At 57.3% G+C, this 18,295-nt stretch overlaps 3 protein-coding genes, 1 long non-coding RNA gene and 4 other non-coding genes across 9 annotated transcripts; 7 read left to right on the top strand and 1 right to left on the bottom strand.

Annotated features, from left to right (window-relative positions):
- Positions 1-183: 183 nt before the first annotated feature.
- On the top strand, positions 184-2,948 carry LOC129195887 (uncharacterized). The gene is made up of 3 exons (XR_008573987.1): positions 184-531; positions 769-883; positions 2,597-2,948. It is a non-coding gene; the product is annotated as an uncharacterized LOC129195887 (long non-coding RNA).
- Positions 2,949-4,078: 1,130 nt separating this feature from the next.
- Positions 4,079-4,222, top strand: LOC129196011 (small nucleolar RNA SNORA16B/SNORA16A family). Its single transcript, XR_008574020.1, has one exon. It is a non-coding gene; the product is annotated as a small nucleolar RNA SNORA16B/SNORA16A family (small nucleolar RNA).
- A 643-nt stretch (positions 4,223-4,865) lies between these two features.
- LOC129195999 (small nucleolar RNA SNORA44) lies at positions 4,866-4,996 on the top strand. The gene has a single exon (XR_008574009.1). It is a non-coding gene; the product is annotated as a small nucleolar RNA SNORA44 (small nucleolar RNA).
- Positions 4,997-5,189: 193 nt separating this feature from the next.
- LOC129196000 (small nucleolar RNA SNORA61) lies at positions 5,190-5,325 on the top strand. The gene has a single exon (XR_008574010.1). It is a non-coding gene; the product is annotated as a small nucleolar RNA SNORA61 (small nucleolar RNA).
- Positions 5,326-5,818: 493 nt separating this feature from the next.
- Positions 5,819-5,889, top strand: LOC129196006 (small nucleolar RNA SNORD99). Its single transcript, XR_008574016.1, has one exon. It is a non-coding gene; the product is annotated as a small nucleolar RNA SNORD99 (small nucleolar RNA).
- Positions 5,890-7,219: 1,330 nt separating this feature from the next.
- Positions 7,220-8,685, top strand: LOC129195990 (ras-related protein Rab-42-like). The gene is made up of 2 exons (XM_054802753.1): positions 7,220-7,479; positions 8,271-8,685. Exons 1-2 carry the CDS (start codon positions 7,220-7,222, stop codon positions 8,683-8,685), a joined length of 675 nt encoding a protein of 224 aa, XP_054658728.1.
- A 595-nt stretch (positions 8,686-9,280) lies between these two features.
- Positions 9,281-10,641, top strand: LOC129195902 (ras-related protein Rab-39B-like). Its single transcript, XM_054802551.1, has 2 exons — positions 9,281-9,510; positions 10,209-10,641. Exons 1-2 carry the CDS (start codon positions 9,296-9,298, stop codon positions 10,639-10,641), a joined length of 648 nt encoding a protein of 215 aa, XP_054658526.1. The 5' UTR covers positions 9,281-9,295.
- Positions 10,642-11,708: 1,067 nt separating this feature from the next.
- On the bottom strand, positions 11,709-18,267 carry TAF12 (TATA-box binding protein associated factor 12). Of its 2 annotated transcripts, XM_054802678.1 has the most exons (7): positions 18,164-18,267; positions 16,891-17,037; positions 14,865-15,116; positions 13,860-13,937; positions 13,453-13,567; positions 13,128-13,216; positions 11,709-12,171 (listed from the first exon to the last, which is right to left on the bottom strand). In XM_054802678.1, exons 2-7 carry the CDS (start codon positions 16,957-16,959, stop codon positions 12,136-12,138), a joined length of 639 nt encoding a protein of 212 aa, XP_054658653.1. In that variant the 5' UTR covers positions 16,960-17,037; positions 18,164-18,267; the 3' UTR covers positions 11,709-12,135. The 2 variants fall into 2 exon arrangements, with proteins under 2 accessions (XP_054658653.1, XP_054658654.1); XM_054802679.1 differs by lacking the exon at positions 16,891-17,037 and having other exon boundaries at positions 18,164-18,263.
- Positions 18,268-18,295: the final 28 nt, after the last annotated feature.

Here is an 18,295-nt window from a genome sequence, read left to right as displayed (position 1 = left end):
GTGGCATCCCCTAGTTTCTAGGAGAGCTGTATATATACAGACCCTTGGGCCCTTAGGCAGAGAGCAATTTGGGAGTGGAGGCCAGCAAACACTACCCGCGGAAGCCCGTTTGCTGGTGCTGCAGAGCTTAAAATAGCTCGTGTTTTGTTTTGGGAGAGAGGTTGACGTGAGGCTTTGGGCCACGTTCCCTTGATGTGCGAGCCAACCTTTTGGGGTTGTTTGTGAGAATCTCGGCCAATGTTCTGTTGAGCTGTTAATGTCTGCAATTTTTTTTTTTTTTTCTGTGTATCATTTATTCATCTTAATGTTCGTTTTCAGCTCCCGGCCACTATTGCAGCATCTGAAGTACAGAGGAGACTTTTATGTGGAGCTACAAAACAGCTGGTCACCTGGATTTGTAGGGTTTGTGTTTTGGAATCCAAGTTAAACAGAGTGTGGGATTTTGTTTCTTGTGGATGGCTACAGGAAAAGCCCTGATTAATTACCATTTAACGTAACACAAGATGAAAGACAAGGACTCCGTGTAGTAAGGTAAATTCTGCTTTTATCTTTATGTGCTAAAGGCAAGAAGTCCAAGGTAGATGATACCACAGCTCACTGGGATTATGTAATTCTTCAAAATTGCATCAAAATCTGCGACTGAGATTATGAAGTATTCTGCCTTTCAGCATGTACTGTTTACTAGTAATTACAAAAACAACTCAAACATTCTTACTGTGTTATTTGATGAAGATGTGATGATCCAATTTAGATTACTCTAAATTGCAGGGACTCTCGGATTACCGTTTGAGTTACACAGACTGAAAAAAACTGTTTCGCCAACTGCGGAGCTGGAAGGACGTGGGCGTTACTGCGTTGGGCATGAAGTTGTGATTTCCAAAGCGTAAGCTGCAAGGCTGTGGGGTTGCCATTAACAGGTGTTAATTAAAAGCTTGACAGTAAAGCATCAAGGGTGGCCTGTGAGAAATTTTGACCAGCTTCGAATGGGATGGGGAGTTGGAAACCATTTCTTTTGCAAATGTGGGTCTGTACCAGCGCAGCCCCGTGTGTGGGTTGAGGGGTCTGATGGGGACCGGCGATGATCCTTTCTCTGTGTGTCTGACTGGAGAAAATTCCTGTAACTTGGACCGGTTTCAGGAGACAGGTTCATATCCCGCACACCAAGAAGTACCAAACACCCTTAGGTATTTCTCTGAATCCCTTTTGAGGAACAGAGATGTTTGATCTTTGCGTACTCAGTTTCTCATTACTGGCTTGCTAATCCCCAGCCTCTGCTAAAAAAGATCTGAGAGAAATTTTTACCTTCCAGCCTCGCTATCTCCCAGCACATCTTGTAAAGCATACTGGATACACCAGTTTCTGGATTTAACTTGGGATTTGCTTAGACATGAAATTAATTCAATGGCAGGTTAGGGTATGAATTTTAAATGCAATAGCTACATTTAGAAACTGATGGAGTTTCTAGTTCAGAAAATGTCACTCTGACAAAGCTCGCATTACCTTTTCACCTGGTTAGAGCGTTTCTTCAGAAGATTCCTCCTTTTTTTTTTTTTTTTCAAATTACAGTGCTTTTCTTCCTTAGCAGTTATTCCCAGTCAGAATGGTTTTATCAAGTCAGTTTTGTAAGAAGGGTTTTGAGGGTACTGCTTGGTGCATGCTCTGTTTTTCTCAGACGATATCATGCTGCTTCTGCTGTAAAATTATTTCCAGGGTCAAAGCAATGGTAGATAATGCAGTTAAGGAGATATCGATTGAGAGCTGTACATGGCCAGGGCACACAGGATCCCCGAGGAGTCGCAGGCACAGCATCCCACCTGGATCACTGATTCATATTTGCTTTTCCTTACTGTTAGTTTTTCACAGAGCACTTCCCTGCAGGTTGTCTGCTCCCACCTGTCCGGCGGTGGGAACTGCAGCCTCTTCCAGCGTTTGCTCCCCGGAAGAGGCTGATGTGAGGCTCCCAGCCGTAGACATGCAGTGGGATTTTTCTCTGCTCCTCTTTGGATCTCCATCCATCTTCTCATGATGGGCTGAGGTCTACTGAGCATCTGCTGGGTTTTGGTATCGCTCTTTGGGGATTCTCCCCATTTAGCATTTGGAAGATTTTCTTCCCAAACACTTGATGTTTCCCAAGGTTTGAATTTTTGGGGTGGGTTATTTTTTGCTACAGTGACCTCCCAGTTTCTGTCTTGCCCTGGAATTTGACAGGGAGATTTCCAGGTTCACTTTGCAGGAGTTGCTGCGCCAAGGAGCACTGGGGCTGCCTGGAGAATGCCTCATCACTTGGCAGAGCAGCTGCAAGGTCCACAGAGGAGGTGGACGGGACCAGCTGCCCGTAACCTGTCCCTGCCGGCTTTGACAAGAGCTGTTTTTAGAAGAGTTTGGTCACACAAGGTTTGGGGCTCATTTCCAGACTGACTTCTGCTTTAAATGGGTGCCGGCCTTATTTTGTTGGTAATCCAGCATGTTTGTGGTGGCGATACAGCTTGAAAGGGCGATTCCTGAGCATTGTAAATTTTTTTGATGTGTGCATTTTGCTGAGAACAGCTTAAAAACTAACTGCTGTCCTCCCTCATCCTTTCTGCACTTTCTCCAGGGCTCAGGGGCAGGAACCAGTTTCGGGTTTTTCAACCCGATTTCTCACGGAGGCTGTGGCTTCAGCATCGGTACCTGCAGAAATTTCACCGGTCCCTTCCAACCGTGCTCTCATTTTAAATCCTTTCCACTGATTACGGACCATGAGCCAGGAACCTGACAGAGGTATTGTTTTGGCCGATAGACTTTTGTTTCCAAGAAATTTTCCTTCCGAAGCGCGGAAGGGGGGGAGGGTTCCCCCCACCTTCCAAAAGAGAGGAAGGTGTAGGAAAAACGTGGCTGCTGCCTTCATCTTTTTGAGGAGCAACCCCTGACGTGCCCTTTGTGGGGAGGAGGAGACAGAAATTGTTTAGTCCGTGACGCGTACGCTGGGGGTTCATTTCGGTGGGGGGGGGTTTGCAAGTTGTGGTCTTGCTGCTTGAGGGTGGGATTTTCCCTGCCCTCCCTGCTGCTGTTGGAGGAGGGAGGCGCATTTGTCCTTCGGGGAGTGGGATGGCACGGCACGGTATGGCACGGCACGGTGTGGCACGGCACGGTGTGGCACGGCACGGTGTGGCACGGCACGGTGTGGTATGGCACGGTATGGCACGGTATGGTATGGCACGGTGTGGCACGGCACGGTGTGGTACGGCACGGCGTGGTACGGCACGGTGTGGTACGGCACGGCGTGGCACGGCACGGCGTGGTACGGCACGGTGTGGCACGGCACGGTACGGTATGGCACGGTATGGTATGGCACGGTATGGCACGGTGTGGCACGGCACGGTGTGGCACGGCACGGTATGGCACGGCACGGTATGGTATGGCACGGTATGGCACGGCACGGTGTGGCACGGTGTGGCACGGCACGGCACGGTATGGCACGGTGTGGCACGGCACGGTATGGTATGGCACGGTATGGCACGGTATGGCACGGCACGGTGTGGCACGGCACGGTGTGGCACGGCACGGTATGGCACGGCACGGTATGGTACGGCACGGTATGGCACGGCGGGAGCTGAATGCGCCGCGAACTACAACTCCCAGAAGGCTCCGCGGGGGAGCCCGGCCCCCAGCAGCCAATCAGCGCCCGCCCTGCCGCTCTATAAAAGGCCACCGCAGGCTGCTTTCCGCCTCTCCTGCTGATGGCGGCCGTGAGGGTCTATGGCGGGGGACGATCCGCCGCCATCCGCCCTCCCCCGGGGCTCTCCCGCCGCTCGGCTTCGCCACATCGACGCCCCGCGGGTTCCGCGCCCGGACGGTGGCGCTTTGGGGCGTTCGGATGGGCTGTGAAGGGCAGCGCGGGCGCGGGAGGGCCTTGCTCCCTCCTTCCCACACCGGTCCCGGCGTGCGGGGAAGATGCCGGGGCCACCGTGGGTGAGTGACCGACCTCCGCGCCTCCTAAAAACTAAAAAAAAAAACCCTATCCCGGGAGAACTAAAAAAAAACCCCACCAAACCACCCTGGGAGAGGCGGCTGCTGGGCGGAGGAGCCCTGCAGACCTGCCCGGCCCTATCGAAGCTGCGTCTGTCTCGGTGGTGTGGCAGATGCAGTCAAAAAGGAGCCGACAGTGAAGGGTTTTCCTCGACGGTCGCCGCTCAGTTTGAGCCTCTGTAACTGTCCGGCAACATTTCAGGAAAATACACGGGGCTGGGGGGGGCTGCCAGGCCGAAGGGCTGGGCCCTGCCTGTGTGGAGGTGCCTGGGGCGGGGCTGTCGCTAGAAGGTGGCAGTTACCCCAAACACCAGCTTCTGGGGTCTTGGTTGGCGCCCGAAGAGCCGGGAGGTGGTGGGTATCGCAGCTTTTCTGTTGTTTTAAGATACTTTTTCTGTCTCAGAATCTGTCCGAAGCTCAAGACTGTACTCTTCCCCAGCAGCATCCCGGCACAGAAGGTGATCCCGGTGCGCAGGACGGCTGGCGACGGCCTCTGCTCACCAGCGTTGGGCAGGTGAGATGTGCAATCCAGGCTTTGGAGTCTCCCCTTATCCTGGGAATTCGGTCACCTTCCTGGCCTCCCTTGGCTGGAGCAGCAGCATTTCCTGGCCCTCTGCTAGCAGATACTGCCATGTATCTCTCCAGTCATTAAGAGCTCCAGAATCATCTTATTTCTTGCTCTATCGAGATCACGTGTGGGTGGGACAAGGGGATTTGCTCTCTCCAGCAGCACTGGCCTGGCTAGTGGGCAGAACCGGGGATCAGATCTGATCCAAAGGCAGCAGATCACTCTGCCTTCGCTCCGTCTGCTGCTCCGGAGCTGTGGTGGGCTTTGCCAGGCGAGCTCAGTGGTGACACTGCATGTTTATCCAAGAGCTGTGGCTCCGTGTGATAGCTACAGGTCTCCAACAACATGCAAGAGCAACGGGAAGGTCTTTGACTGCTGGGCCTCTTTTGCCTGTTGCTGTCACTCGCCCCTCCTATATATTTTCAGGAATTAGGGTGTATCTCCTTGCGATGATGTGTACTTGGGAGTCCACAGCCTGTTGCTGACGTCACGGGGGGGGGGGTTTGCGATGTCTTCCAGGGTTGCTTGGTGTTTTGGAGATTGCTCGGCCGATGGCCTGCCTGCCGGATAGAGCCGAGGTGAGAACACGTCCTTGTCAGAGCTCTGTAGCCTGTCCCTCCAGATCCCTTTCCCATCAGATCTGAATACCGATCTTGTGGTCGAAAAAGGAGGAAAAATAAAATTCAAACTGGTCTCGGCCTCTTTGCTGGTGGAACGCTGCTCTGAGAAGGGCCAGTTGGAAGACAACGCTGTGTTGGCCTCGCTCCATCGGGAAGGCGGGGGGGTGGGCGGGGAGTGAAACCCCCTGGTCGAGAGAAGGGATAAATGTTGGTGGGATCCATCGATTCCAGTGACCCGTTGACTTCAGATACTTACCGTGGCTCTGTTTTTTTTCAGGAATTACTTGTTTAGGCACAAAGGCCGAGAGCTTGTGGGCCCCTGTCCCCGGTGAAGGGATTTGGTTTGTTTTCCTTAGGGCCTGAATGTGAAGCCGTGACATGGAGCACGTGAGTGTCCTCTGTGGGCAATTGCTGGGTGTTTGGTGTGGTGAGCGGGGTCTCGCCGGTCCTGGAGGACAAAGGACAGTTTGTGCCGACTGTGCCCGTGCTGGAAGTGGCCAGTCCTTAATCTGGGCTTTGCAGGTGGGAATGATCAACTTCATTAGGAAAGGTTTTTAATTGGGCAGGCTGTCAGCTGTAGGGCAGAGTGTAGGTGAGATCGGTCGCACCATGCTGAGCGCAGCCTGGTCCGTGATGACTCCTCTCTTGGGAGACTGTTGGATGAATCCTGCGGATATGGGGCTGAGGCCAGGCGTGAACGACCTAAAATCACTGCGCAGTGCGGGGAGTTCCTTAACGCAGGTGAAATCTGAAGTGATGCCGAGTCAAACAGCTCTCCATTCAGGCTGCGTTATTTGTTACCCCTCCTTAGGGCTAAGTAGAGCTGCGATGAGCCACTCCCTGAGGGTTTTGGTGCTGCAGTGCAGGGTCTGGTGGTTCTCCAACCGTCTCCTCCTGAAGCGGGAGCTCTGTGTGACCGGATCCTGGCTCCTTCCTGGGCCCTGAGCTCCCCAGGTGGGAACAGCCGCCCCGGGTGCTGCTGCTGAAGCTCCTGTTTAACCACGCAGTGTGGAGGAACCATGCCTTTCGTGGAGTTTTATCAGAAGAGCTTGGGCGAGGGTCTGGATATAAAATGTTTTGAGGGTGAATAAATGTAATCGCTTGAAACTCTTGCTGTGTCTCCTGTGCTCTTGTTTGGGGTGCGTCAGTCCGGGGCGATCGACTGTTTTTCTGTGGAAGTTAGTGCTCCACAGCAGGGAGTTACAGCCTGAGGGAGCTGATGCAGAAGCCCTTTGCGTGCCGGAGCTGCATGATCAGGAGCTGGTTTTCTGCTTTCCCTTTCTCCAGACGCTGGAGCTTCCCCCTCCGCAGCACTGGGAACGCCAGGAGGCAGCGGACGTGTGTGGGATGGCTCCTGCCCCAGCAAAGGCAGCATCTTACAGCGTAGCCAGCACTGTGCCTCGGGTTCTCCCTTTTCTCACAACAGTAAATTTGGGTGAAGGCAGCCCCAGAGCTGTCACAGGGGTCTGTTGGTCCTTGTCCCCGTGCAGACAGCAGGAGAGGGAGGGCCATGTCATGACAAAGTCCCGGTGCCAGTGGCGGTGTTTGCAGAAACACCTTTGTCCAGGGCAGCGGTGTCGGTGCCTCTGACCCTTTTCTCCCCTGGGGGCTCGCGAGCCCTTTTCCCATGGAGCTCGTCCCTCCTGGCAGTTTGGCTTCCCGGGGGGCGGGGGGGACGACTAGCCCCTCTGCCACAGCGTGTTTGTACCCCCACCCCCCCCCCCGGCCTGGCTGTCCACATCCTTGTCACCAAAACCAGGTGGCAGGGCAGAGCTGGTGTGTCACACCAGACACCGTGTCCTGAGGGCGGGAGGACAAGGACCGAGCCGGTGGCTTCTCCCTCCTCCCCAGGACGGTTTGTTTGTCCGTCTGGGTGGGTGCAAGGCCAGAGCCGTCCCCATCCGCAGGGAAGGTGCTGCGGGGTGGGACAAGGGTGGAGACGTGTCCCTAGCCCTGCCAGCACAGCAAAGCCCGGCCAGGTCTGGGGCCGGTGAATCTGGCCTCACCGGGCACGGCTGTCGGCATGGGGACGGCACCGGGTCCCCCCCAGACCCCCGACCCTGGGGGACACTACCAGTTCCGTGTCATTGTACTGGGGGACGCGGCCGTGGGGAAGTCGTCGCTGCTGCGCTGCTTTGCGGAGGGGCCGGGCGGGGGGGGCGGCGGGGCAGCCACCCCCTGCCCCACCGTTGGCGTGGAGTTCTACAGCCGCACCGTCCCGGTGCCGCCCGCCGGCAAGGCCAAGCTGCAGCTCTGGGACACGGCTGGCCAGGAGAGGTTCAGGTGAGGTGGGGATGGGGACACGGCAGGACCCCAGCACCCAGCTGACTTGTCTCCACCACCCTGGGGTGGGCGTAAAGTCTGCGGCCGGGTGCGTGGGGACAGGCAGCGATGGCTCGCGGGGACGGTGACGCTTTAGGGGCCGTTGCAACCTTGCGTTGAGCTTGCGGCGAAGTCGGAGCTGGTTTTGGGGGGCAGGCAAAGGAGCAGGGCTGGGTGCTGGTCCTGGGGTGTCAGACCTGGGGTGCTGGTCCTGGGGTGCAGGTCCTGGGGTGCCGTGGGCTGGGGCCAGGTGATTTCCTTCCTGATTGCATCAGGCTGGAGCCAGGAGGTCCTGGGAGTGTGAAAGAGGCTCAAATGGGGTGCGAAGGGCTGAAGAGCCGGGTGCTGGGGCTGGAGCCAGGGGTCCCACGCTGCCCCCAGCCCTGGGAGGTTTTTGGGGGCCCCAGGGTTGGTCTGGGGGTGCCCCATTTCTGCTCAGTGCTCAGCTCCATCAGCACCCGCCCCTGGGTGCTGCCCTATCCCCACTGCACCCCGGGCTGTGGGGGGAATGGAGGGACCCCCGAGCCCCTGTGAAACCCCACAGGTCTCCTCTGGACCCCCCCAGTCTGTGGGGAGGCGGTGCTGAGCAGAAAGCGGGGTGCAAATGGTCCAGGCAGGTCGCCCCTTCCTGCTCCCGAGATCCCAGCTGGGACCTGAAATCCCCCGAGCCCTGTCCTGGGGAAGTGGGCACGGGGGGCTGGCGGGTGCTGGGGTGTCCCCCCCACACCCCAAAACCCCACCGGTGTGCCCAGGTCCATCACCAGGTCCTTCTACCGGAGCGCGGCGGGGGTGCTGCTGGTGTTCGACCTCACCAACCGGGCGTCCTTCGAGCACGTCCCCGAGTGGTACCACGAAGCTGCCGGGGACCGGCCCCCCGCCTTCGTCCTGGTGGGACACAAGTGTGACCTGGCGGCCGAGCGAGCCGTGTCGGCGGAGGAGGCCGGGCACCTGGCCGCCACCCTGGGCATGGCCTTCGTGGAGACCTCGGCCCGCAGCAACCTCAACGTGGAGCTGGCCTTCCAGACGCTGGCGGGGGGCATCCAGCGGGCGCTGGGGCCGGGGGGTCTCATCCCTCACCGGGGCTGCGGCGCCGTCAGGCTCATCCCCAGCCGGAGCCGCCGCCAGCCCCCAGCGCAGGGGGAGCCCCGGGAGCGGTGCCGGTGCTGATGGGGTGGGGGGGGACACACGCAGGACCCTCCAGCCACGGGGATGTTTCTCTCCGCACCCAGCACCCTGCAGCCCCCTGCCCTTGGGCGATGCACGGGGCTGCATCCCCACCCAGGCTCGGCTTTATTTCAATCCTTAATTTGCAGAGGGTCTGAAAAAAAAATAATACTCCCTTGCAGGAATGTTTTTAATGAACCGGAGGCTTTTCCACACTAAATAAAGGCTGTGCCGATCACCGGACCCCTGGCAGGGGCACACCGCCGTGCTCAACCCGTGACATGGGGGATGTTCTGCTTCGGGGGGGGGGTGGTGTGTCACTGGTGGGGTAACATGCCGGCCATGTCTGCACGTGGCCGCGTCACTTGATGGGCCTCGTGTCCCATGGCCACCCCCAGGGAAAATGGGACCAGCCCCCCCCCCCCCCCCGCCCAAGTGCTTCCAGCTGGATGGAGCCAAGATAAAGGGAGCAAAGGGGCTGCAAAGGGGCCACCCAGCACCCATGGCGGGTGGGAACGCCTCCTGGGTGGAGGAGCGGAGGCGCCCGGCGCTGCCTGCCCGTACATGCGCCCGGCGTGGGGGCGGCGGGTCCCGGCAGACGGCGGAGGCACCAATGGACCCGCGGTGGCAATACCAGTTCCGGGTGATCATGCTGGGGGACTCGACGGTGGGGAAATCCTCGCTGCTGCGGCGCTACACCGAGGGCGTCTTCCTGGACGCCGTCAACGAGACGGTGGGGGTGGACTTCTACGTCCAGTTCGTGGAGCTGGAGCCGGGGCTGCGGGTGAAGCTGCAGTTCTGGGATACGGCTGGGCAGGAGCGGTTCAGGTGGGTCCAGCCCCGGCCGTGGGGTGGGGAGGGGTGACGGAGCCAGGCATCCCCCTGGATTTGGGGTGCTGGGGGTGATCCCAGCCCCGGGGAGAACCTGGGTAGGGCTGTGTTCCCGCCCGTCCCTTTGCTGGAGGAGCCCCATGGGTGAGGAACCACGATGCCCAACGCTGGGCAGGCTGCAGGGGCCCCGATGAGCCAAAGCCAAGGGTGTCCCCAGGGAAAGGAGCCTTGTTCCTGCCCTTGCTCCAGCTCCAAAGGGGGTACGGGACACCCCCCCCCCCCCGAGCACCCCTCTGCCCCCCCCTTGGCTGCAGAGGGCTGGGGGAGGAGGCTGGGAGCCCACTGGGAGCTGGGAAAGCGTCTTCAGCTCAGCTGCCAGGAGCCTTCACACCTCAGTGCCGGGGCTGCTCAGTGTTGGCCGGGCTGGGGACGTGGCTGCAGGGGACGGGAAAGCCCCGGGGATGTGGCTGCAGGGGACGGACGAGCTTTGGTGGCCGAGCAGGGACAGAGCTGCTGGCCCACTTGCTGATACAGCCAAAGGGACGTTTATCCTCCCTCCTGCGGCGGCTTGGGAGCAGCGTGCCCGTTCCAGGGGCAGGACACGGCTGGGGCCGCTCTGCAGGCAGGGGAGATGCTGCCTGAGGGGGACAGGGGAGCCCTGGGGGCTGCTCACCCCACTTCTCTTTGCGCCTCAGGTCCGTGACTCGCTCCTACTACCGCAACTCGGCCGGGGGGATGCTGCTTTTCGACCTCACCAACCGTGCATCCTTCGAGAGCGTCCGGCGGTGGCACCGGGAGGTGATGGACACGATCCAGCCGTTCCACATCATCTTCTTGCTGGTGGGGCACAAGAGCGACCTGGCAGGGCAGCGGCGGGTGGGCAGGAAGGAGGCAGAGAAGCTGGCGGCCTCACTGGGGGTGCAGTACGTCGAGACCTCGGCCAAGGACGCCAGCAACGTGGTCCAGGCTTTCCAGATGTTGACCTTGGCCATCTACCAGGCGCTGCAAACGGGGCGGCTGGCTCCCACCGAGGCGTGGGACGGGGTGAAGAGCAGCGTCCCGCTGCCGGCGCCGCTGAAGGCTCGGGCGCCGGGGAAGGGAGAGAAGCAGAAGAGATGCTCGTGCTAGAGCTGGGGACACTGGCGGGGCTGGGACACGCTCGGCTCTGCCCACAGCCACGCACGGGAGGTGAGGTGGAGATGGAGCGGCCGGGGCGCAGGCAGGAGCAGCGAGTGACTGCAGGGGCACATTAAACCCCCCCTGGTCACCTCTCTGCCTGCTCGTGTCTTCCTGGGGACGGGGACGCAGCCAGTGCCGAGGCTGCCTGTGGGAAGGGTGACATCCCCGGGCAGGATGGGGCAGCAGTCTGCAGAGAGGCGGGTGTCACCCCCCCTTCTTCTATTGTCTCTCCGAACCCCTTTCCACAAGGTTGTCCCCAGCCCCCTGAGAGCAACCTTGGGTCCTCCCGGCCCCCGGGGTCCCGCGTCAGATCGGTGTCGATCTAAAACCCCTTTCGTTGCCTGACCCGTTCACTCCGAGCTCTCCTCTGCGCCGGGGGAGGACAAAGCGCTCTGTTCTGAGCAGCAGCTCCTCCGGGCACGCCGAGCTGGAGCAGCCCGCGAACAACTCCACGTCCCTCGGCCCCGAGCGCCGGGCAGGCTGGCCTCGCCAGAGAGGCTGCGTGTCTTTACCGCGCTCCCCGGGCTCCTTAGCCGGCACTCACAGCTTCTTACACGCCGTTCGGAGTTACTGCAGCCGCGGCGGTTTCCCTGAAGGTAGTGGGGGGCCGAGGGCACGGCCCCAAACCGAGCAGGGACCCTGCGGGCACAGACCGGCGTCCCTGCTGCGCCGGGGGGTTGCAGAGCTGCCGGCTCCCTCACCACCACAAACGGCACCTGCGGCTTCTCCGACGACAGAGCAGGAACAGGAACAGGCGGGGGGACGTGGCCATTGTGTCCCTGACAAGCAATGAGCAAATTACTCGCCCTGGGCCGGATGCAAAGAGGAGAAGCCGCCTGCCCAGCGCTATCAGCGTGGCAGAGGACGGCCAAATCCTTCCCCTCACTTCAAAGCCCGGGGCAGGAGATCTCTCACCAGACCAGCACTGCGCGCAGAACCCAGGGAAAGGTGGGGGCCGCCCGTTTCACTCGTGATTCCTCCACACGGCATTTGAACAGCACAAGACCGCACCAGGGTTTTAGATTAATAATTTCTTTATTCATGTAAAACAAACGCAAGTTATTTATATAAACACTGACATTACAAAGTACTGGAGCAGGTAGGGGCAGAAAGGAGGAAACAAAAACCTCTACAGATGCTTCTAATACTGTCCCACACACGATCAAATGCTCTGTCCCTTGGATAATCACTTATACGATAAATCACTTTCAAGTCACAAATAAAAGTCTTTGTTTTGAGATACGTTGCGCTCTTAGGGGGAATGAGGAAGGGGGCGTAGAGTGTTTTTGGCAGATCTCCTCATAAAGTCAAGATATTGCTGCACCATTAATAAAAAATATATGCTTCTCTGTAAAGCATTAAAAAAAATATCCCATGGATGGCATCGTGGAGAGGCAGATATCCCAAAACGCACTGGCGTCTTCTCCCGGCTCTTCCCAGGGGCTATTTCTTGGTAGTTTTGCGAATCAGTGCCATTCTCTGTAACAAGAAAGAGAAAAACATTGGAAGCCAAGCGTCTCAGACAAGGTTACTGCAAAACAACCCGTAGCCACGCAGGAACAAGGTCTCCGGGGTTCTCTCGGGACACCGCCTGACCTGTTTCCACACAGGTCTTTCAAGTCCGTTTGAATTTTAACGTGGTCCCCAAGTCAGAGCCAGAGGAAAAGAACGTCTGTGCTCCTCTCCTCGACCCCCGGGGCTGGGAAGTGAAACACCGGGACGAGCGAGGGGCGACAGGATTAAGCAGCGCATGGGATCGAACCCCACTTCAGGGTCTGAACTCCAGCGGCTCCTGCAAGGCAGCTCCTTCCCTGGCTCTGACCGTACGCTCAAAAAGCGATGGCCTGATTCAGTGAAAGCAAAATTAATGGGGGAAAAAGAACCCCAAAGCTGCCCAGCTCCGATCTACAGCTGAAATTCCAGGTCAACAGTGCTCTCTGCTAAACCTTCCCAGGCTTTTAGGCTTTACAGCCCCAGGAACTTGAGCCCCAGCCTGTCAAAGAGCCCCACGGTTCACCTGAACATCCAGCCCCGGAGCGGTTTAACCCGCCATGCCTGGGTACGGAGGTTCCCCTGAACGGCAGGAGTTGGCAGTGTGCTTTCAGTCCCTTCCGCGCAAAGACGGAGCGTGGGAGGCAGCTGACAAGTTCCTGTCTGCAGCTTGCAGGTGGTTTTTGGCCCTTCCAAGCTGGGCTGCCCTCCAGACAGCCGGTCCTGCTGCTCCTCTTGGGGCACAGCCGGCACCGCACCACCACAGAGGAGCCAGAGCAACCTCAATCCTCTCTGCACAAACGGGCAAGGAGACTCCGGAAGTTATTTCAAGCCCAAACCACTTGGAAGAGGCTACAAATTCATGTCCTGCAGGAATCCAAGACCACCCTTCCCCGTACCAGGCTCCTACCACGTGATTCTCAGCGTTTCTGAGGGCTCCTTACCTGTTTGTGAGCTTCTGTAGTGCAGGCTTTTTTGTAGGGCCTGATTTCTTCAGAACCAAAACCCGGGATCCACATGTTCCACTGACGCTCTGGAAGAGAAAGCGCAAGTCAGCGTGCTCTACCCCAACCACCCACCGCAAGAGCGGCCTCGTCATCACGAGCGTACCAGCATTTGGAGAGGGGATGGTTAGAGGAAGACACCCAGTTCGTCCCTGGATTATTAAGTAGCAATGAATTAGTAGCTACTCATGGTTTTCCACCCCAACACTGCGGCCGTGCCCTGACTTCAGCTCTCAGCTGAGGGGAAAAAGTAAAAATCACTCACCGAGATGCAACTGGACATCTTTCACTTCCAGGGTGTTTGACTTGCGATGCCGTGCAAGCTGGCAGGCAGCCGTCACCACGCTCTCTATGAAATCATCGGCGATCTGCAGCAGCATCTGTGGCAGAACAAGGACAACAGCCAGTTTCATCAGTACTAAGCAGAGGAAATTATGCGGAAAGTATGAAAATGAACCTGCAGAAGCTAGTATTTCAAGGGCGTTTGCAACAATTGCTGTTTTAAAACCCTTCGACACTGGGATGGAGAAACAGACAGGGATGGCTGAAGGCTGCAGCGAATGCGAGGATACAGAAGCGTAAAACGAACCAACCCTCCCTGCCTCAGACAAAGGTCCATGAAAAATCCCAGATCAGCTCTTTCTGCAGCCCCCGCTGTGGGTTGGTACCTACTTCCTCCACGTCTTCATCCAGCTGCTCGTTCGGATCCACCTCACGCACCAGGTCCTGCAATTTCTTCTTGGTTAAAACCTGAGCGTGCGGGAGAAAAGGAACGATTTACTGCCCTACTTCAGCAAAGCAGCTGCCCACGCAGCACAGCCACAAAAACCCTCCTCCCCCTGCTACCCCAAGTCACACGCGTTTGTTATCAGTTCGGGAATGACAGAGATAAGAAATATCAGGTGTTACGGAGTCATTTTCAAGCACAGTGGTTGCTCTGAACAGAAAGTGGAATGCAGCAGGTCAGGAGAAATAAGCCTCTTGCACTAAACTGGCACTAAAATGTCACTGGCTGAAGCAAAGCTGCTGCCAAGAGGGGACAAAGGCAAAACTAGAAGTCTTAAGAGGCAGACAGCAAGCACCAGAAATGTCTCGGTGACTAAACTGGTGCTCAGAGCACAAAGGAAATGTTTCCAAGGCTCTAGCGCTCATGAGGGTTCATGTTTCAAAGGGAAAACAGAGATATGCGAGGGCTGGGTTATTCTGGGGCAGAAGGCAGCACCCCTCAGCCCAAACATGGCAGGGAGCAGGAATTTTACTGCTGAACACCACCGCTTGGTCTCACGGGATACGGATGAAGGTGATCACCGCCGGTCTGTCAGCCTGGTGAGATAAACCAGACGCACATGGCCAAGTGACACCAGGGAAAATTCCTGCCCTTCCCAGTTCCTTTACATCAAAGGTAGAAAATTTCCCAGTCACACCCCCAATACACATTTTCCTAAGACTAAAAAAAAAAAAACCACCAAAAAACTCTACACCTCCACTGTCCGTACCCCATCCAGCCTGAAAGCACCTGGGAGGGAAGGAAGGAATACATGACGACGTTCACTCACTCAGTAACCGATACTGTCACAGACATTAAGGTTTTGCCGGTAATTTAAGGAAGGAGAGGAATTAAGCCATGGGCAGGTCTGAACATCTCCCCTGTTGTCCTAAAGTCGGGAATGAAATTACCTGGTTGCTTTCAGGACTGAGCCGTCCTCCTCCGCTGGGCGTCCCAGGCATCTTCGCCACCGCGGTGCTGTTGGCCATGGAGCTCTGCGGGGGGGTGCTGGCTGGTTCTGGCTTTATCGAGGAGAAGTTGGAGAGGTTGATCAAGGTAGATGGGCCAAACTGGTTCATAATCTGTTGGGCTTTAGCTTTTAGATCATAAAGCTTATCTAGGTCCTGCTTCTTCTTGGGGTTGTGGGGACCCAAACCAATCAACTGGAAAAGGAAACGAAAGCCACAGTTAGCAAACAGTGAAGGAATTCAACGGGGGGACCACATCTTTGTTCAGAGTAAACCGCAGTGTCCTGGCAGGGCCCAGAGGTTTGTAGAAGATCACGTCTCGCTGGACGCAGCGAGAAAGGAAGAACGTTTAGAAGAAGAGAAAAACATTCCTTGGTAGGTGGAACATGAAGTTTGCCACGGGAAGCACGGCGGCTGCACACAGCGCACTGACAAGAGGCGGCAGCTCTGCAGCGGCACTGACCCGCCTGCTCGTTCCTCGGGCCGAATCCCACCCGTGTGTCACCCTGCCCGCATGTCACCCCACCCGCATGTCACCCCTCGCCCTCCGGCCAAGGCCCTTCCTGAACGCGTTTCACTCAGATCGCAAACAGCTTTGAGGAAGAGACCAGGCAAAGAAGATTTAACTAAAGGCCACGGCTCGCTCCCGCAGCAGCGACGCAGGGGAACGGCAGGCGCAGCGTTGGAGCCTTCATCTCCAAACTCCACAGGCCTGAGAAGATGACAGGGTTCAGGTTCCCTCAGGGGATCTGCCGCAGGTGGGAGGGCTTGTTTTCGGCAACACCATGCCTCAAGCCCGGCCTGCAGCGATTCCTCGATGCGAGCTTGACAACACAGGGTTCATTTTTGGTTCCAAGAGCCCAAGTCCGGGTACTTTGAGGCAACGCGGCAGAGAAACACACGCACACACCCACACCTTGGATTTGTTCTTCCCACACCAGGCAACCGACAGCCACGGGAGACGAAGTCAGATTTACTGAGCTGTTAACGGTGAACCAGAAATGGGTTGTGGCAGCTTAACTGGTTACTCGGATCTTCCACGTTCACCCTTCGGTGCCTGAAGTTATTCAGGTTATCGGCCACCGAGGTAACACGCAGACTGACTGGCAACTACTACATTTCATGGCTGGAAGGCTCTAAAATCCAGGCTCAAAGAAGCTCTGCTGCGACGGCTGCAGCAGCTGCTGTTGGGCCCAGACGATGGGCGAGAGGCAGCCGCTGAGAGTGGCCGCCTCCTCTGAAAAGCCCGTGCGTTTCGGGGTGAACTTACTTGGAAGAAAAGAAGAGAGTTTGTTTAAACAGCTTTAGAGCACGTGCGCAAAGCGATGAACAGAGTGTCTGCTACCTGAGCTACAAACAGACATTTTTCCCCTTGTCAGAGCAAGCTTTGTTAGTTTGGATTAATTCATACTAAAACACACGCCAGGAATCACACAGTACTTAGAAGTGGCTGCTTTAGTGCTTCATTCCAAGGCACGCTCATGCACTGCCGCGCCTACAGACACGGAGCCCTTTTAGGAGAATTTATATCCAAGACGCGCTTCTGTAGCGCCCTCAGCAAGTGTCTAGCTCAATTTTAGCTGAATTAACGATGGAAACCCATTACACTCACACCCTAAAACGCCTCAGCTGGCATTTCTGGACAAGAAGCTCAGCACAAGATCCGGAGGGACTTCAGTGTGTTAGTCTTAGCTTTAGCTTAGGCTGATCTTGGGCTGTTCACCCCATGCCTCGTTTTACAAATCCACAAAGCAGGAATTCTTACCCACCATGCAGGGGAGAAAGCTCCGAAATCCTCGGGCAAAAAGCACTTTATTAGCATAAAGTCGTTTCGTTCATTTATTTCTGGATCTTATCGCACCCTTTGCGTGCCGTTAAGATCGCCAAACGCAAATCTTAACGGGATGCGCAGATTCCCGGGACATATCCCACATGCCGGCCCCGTGCCAAACCCCGGCGCTTTACTTACAGCTATCTGAGTGTCTAGATCTTTAATTACATCAGCAACCGCTGTGGGGCCAGCGAACGGAGAGGCCATTTTCCAAAGCCTTCCCAGTACGTCAGCAGTCAGCGTTAACCTACTCTCGCTTCCTCCTCTTCCATATAACTCTCATTCCTACAGGAACACCAGATATTTTTGGTATCACCCATTCTATCGTAAGATCGTGAGAAGAAAGAGTTTCACACAGGAGACCACGCGTTGTCCTTCCTACGTCATGAGAGGGTTCATCTATCAGAAGATATTACAGAGTCGCGAGCAGTACGTGAGCGTACGCTGCTGCGGAAGATGAGGCATCTCCCCGGATCCTGAAGCAGGAGTAGAAATTTGGCCCAATCCCATTTTTCTGTCAGAAGACAGAGCGTCTCGGTACCTGCTGTCAGCAGCGACGTGCAGGCGAGCCCGGAACTCTGCAACAGCGGCTTCCCTTCGTGGCAGGAATCAGTCTGATGGCTGCAATTAGTGCCACCAACCCGCTGAAACTCGTTAGCATTGACAGCCCAGGGTTCTAGCTGTAATTACAATCTACGTTAAAGCCAAACAAACTTCCTTGGGTTTTACTTTAGTTATAAATGTGAGACAAAGTCCTCCCTCACGCTGCCGGAGGAAGCGCCTGTCCAAGCCCTTACCCATTGGGTGCACTAGCTAAAAGGGAACGAAGCAGAAAGTCCTTTATTTTTCCCCTGGGGGTGGGTGTTAGATGCCGAAGGGTAACCCAAACCTCCTTCCTCCTCGCCACAGCTTCCAGCTTCGCGTTGCACCCCCAAAGCGCCCGCACTCGGGGCCCAGGGGGGCGGCAGCCCCATGCACGCCGCTCAGGGTGGTTTTCTTCCAGCAGCTTCCCAACCACCAGCTTCGAGAGGTCACCAGCCCCACGACTGCCCGCGGGGAACGTCGTTATGGGGCCGCAGGAAACCGCCCCGTGCAAAACGGGAAGGCCAAGGTCACCGACACCGCCCCACGCCGGGCCGGGCCCCGCCTGGCAGGGCCGCGGGGTCACCCCTCGGACCCCGGGACTCTCCCCCACGCCGAGCTGCTGACCGCCACACGGGCGGAGGGGGCTGAACACCGGATCCAGGCCCGGCCCATCGCGGGGAACGGAGGGGCACGGCCTGCCGCGCCCACCCCCGGGCCCCCTCTGCGTTTTAGGCTGTAAAAGCCGGTGGAAAGCAGCCGGAGCCTCCCGCCACCGGGGGAAGGACACCCTCCGCCCCCCCCGAGCGCCCTCCCCGCCGCCCCGTACCTCCCCATGACCCGCGGGCGGACCGAGGCACCGCCGCCGGCTGCGCTCCCTCCGCCGCGCACCCCGAGCCCTTCCGGGGGCACCGCCCGCCGCCACCCGGAAGCGCTTCCAGCACCGCCAATCGGGAGGGAG

Source organism: Grus americana, chromosome 23 (assembly GCF_028858705.1).
Source record: "Grus americana isolate bGruAme1 chromosome 23, bGruAme1.mat, whole genome shotgun sequence".
In the NCBI taxonomy this organism is placed as follows: Eukaryota; Metazoa; Chordata; class Aves; order Gruiformes; family Gruidae; genus Grus; species Grus americana.
Note: the sequence above shows the minus strand (reverse complement) of the source record. Positions and strands in the feature narration are given on the sequence as shown.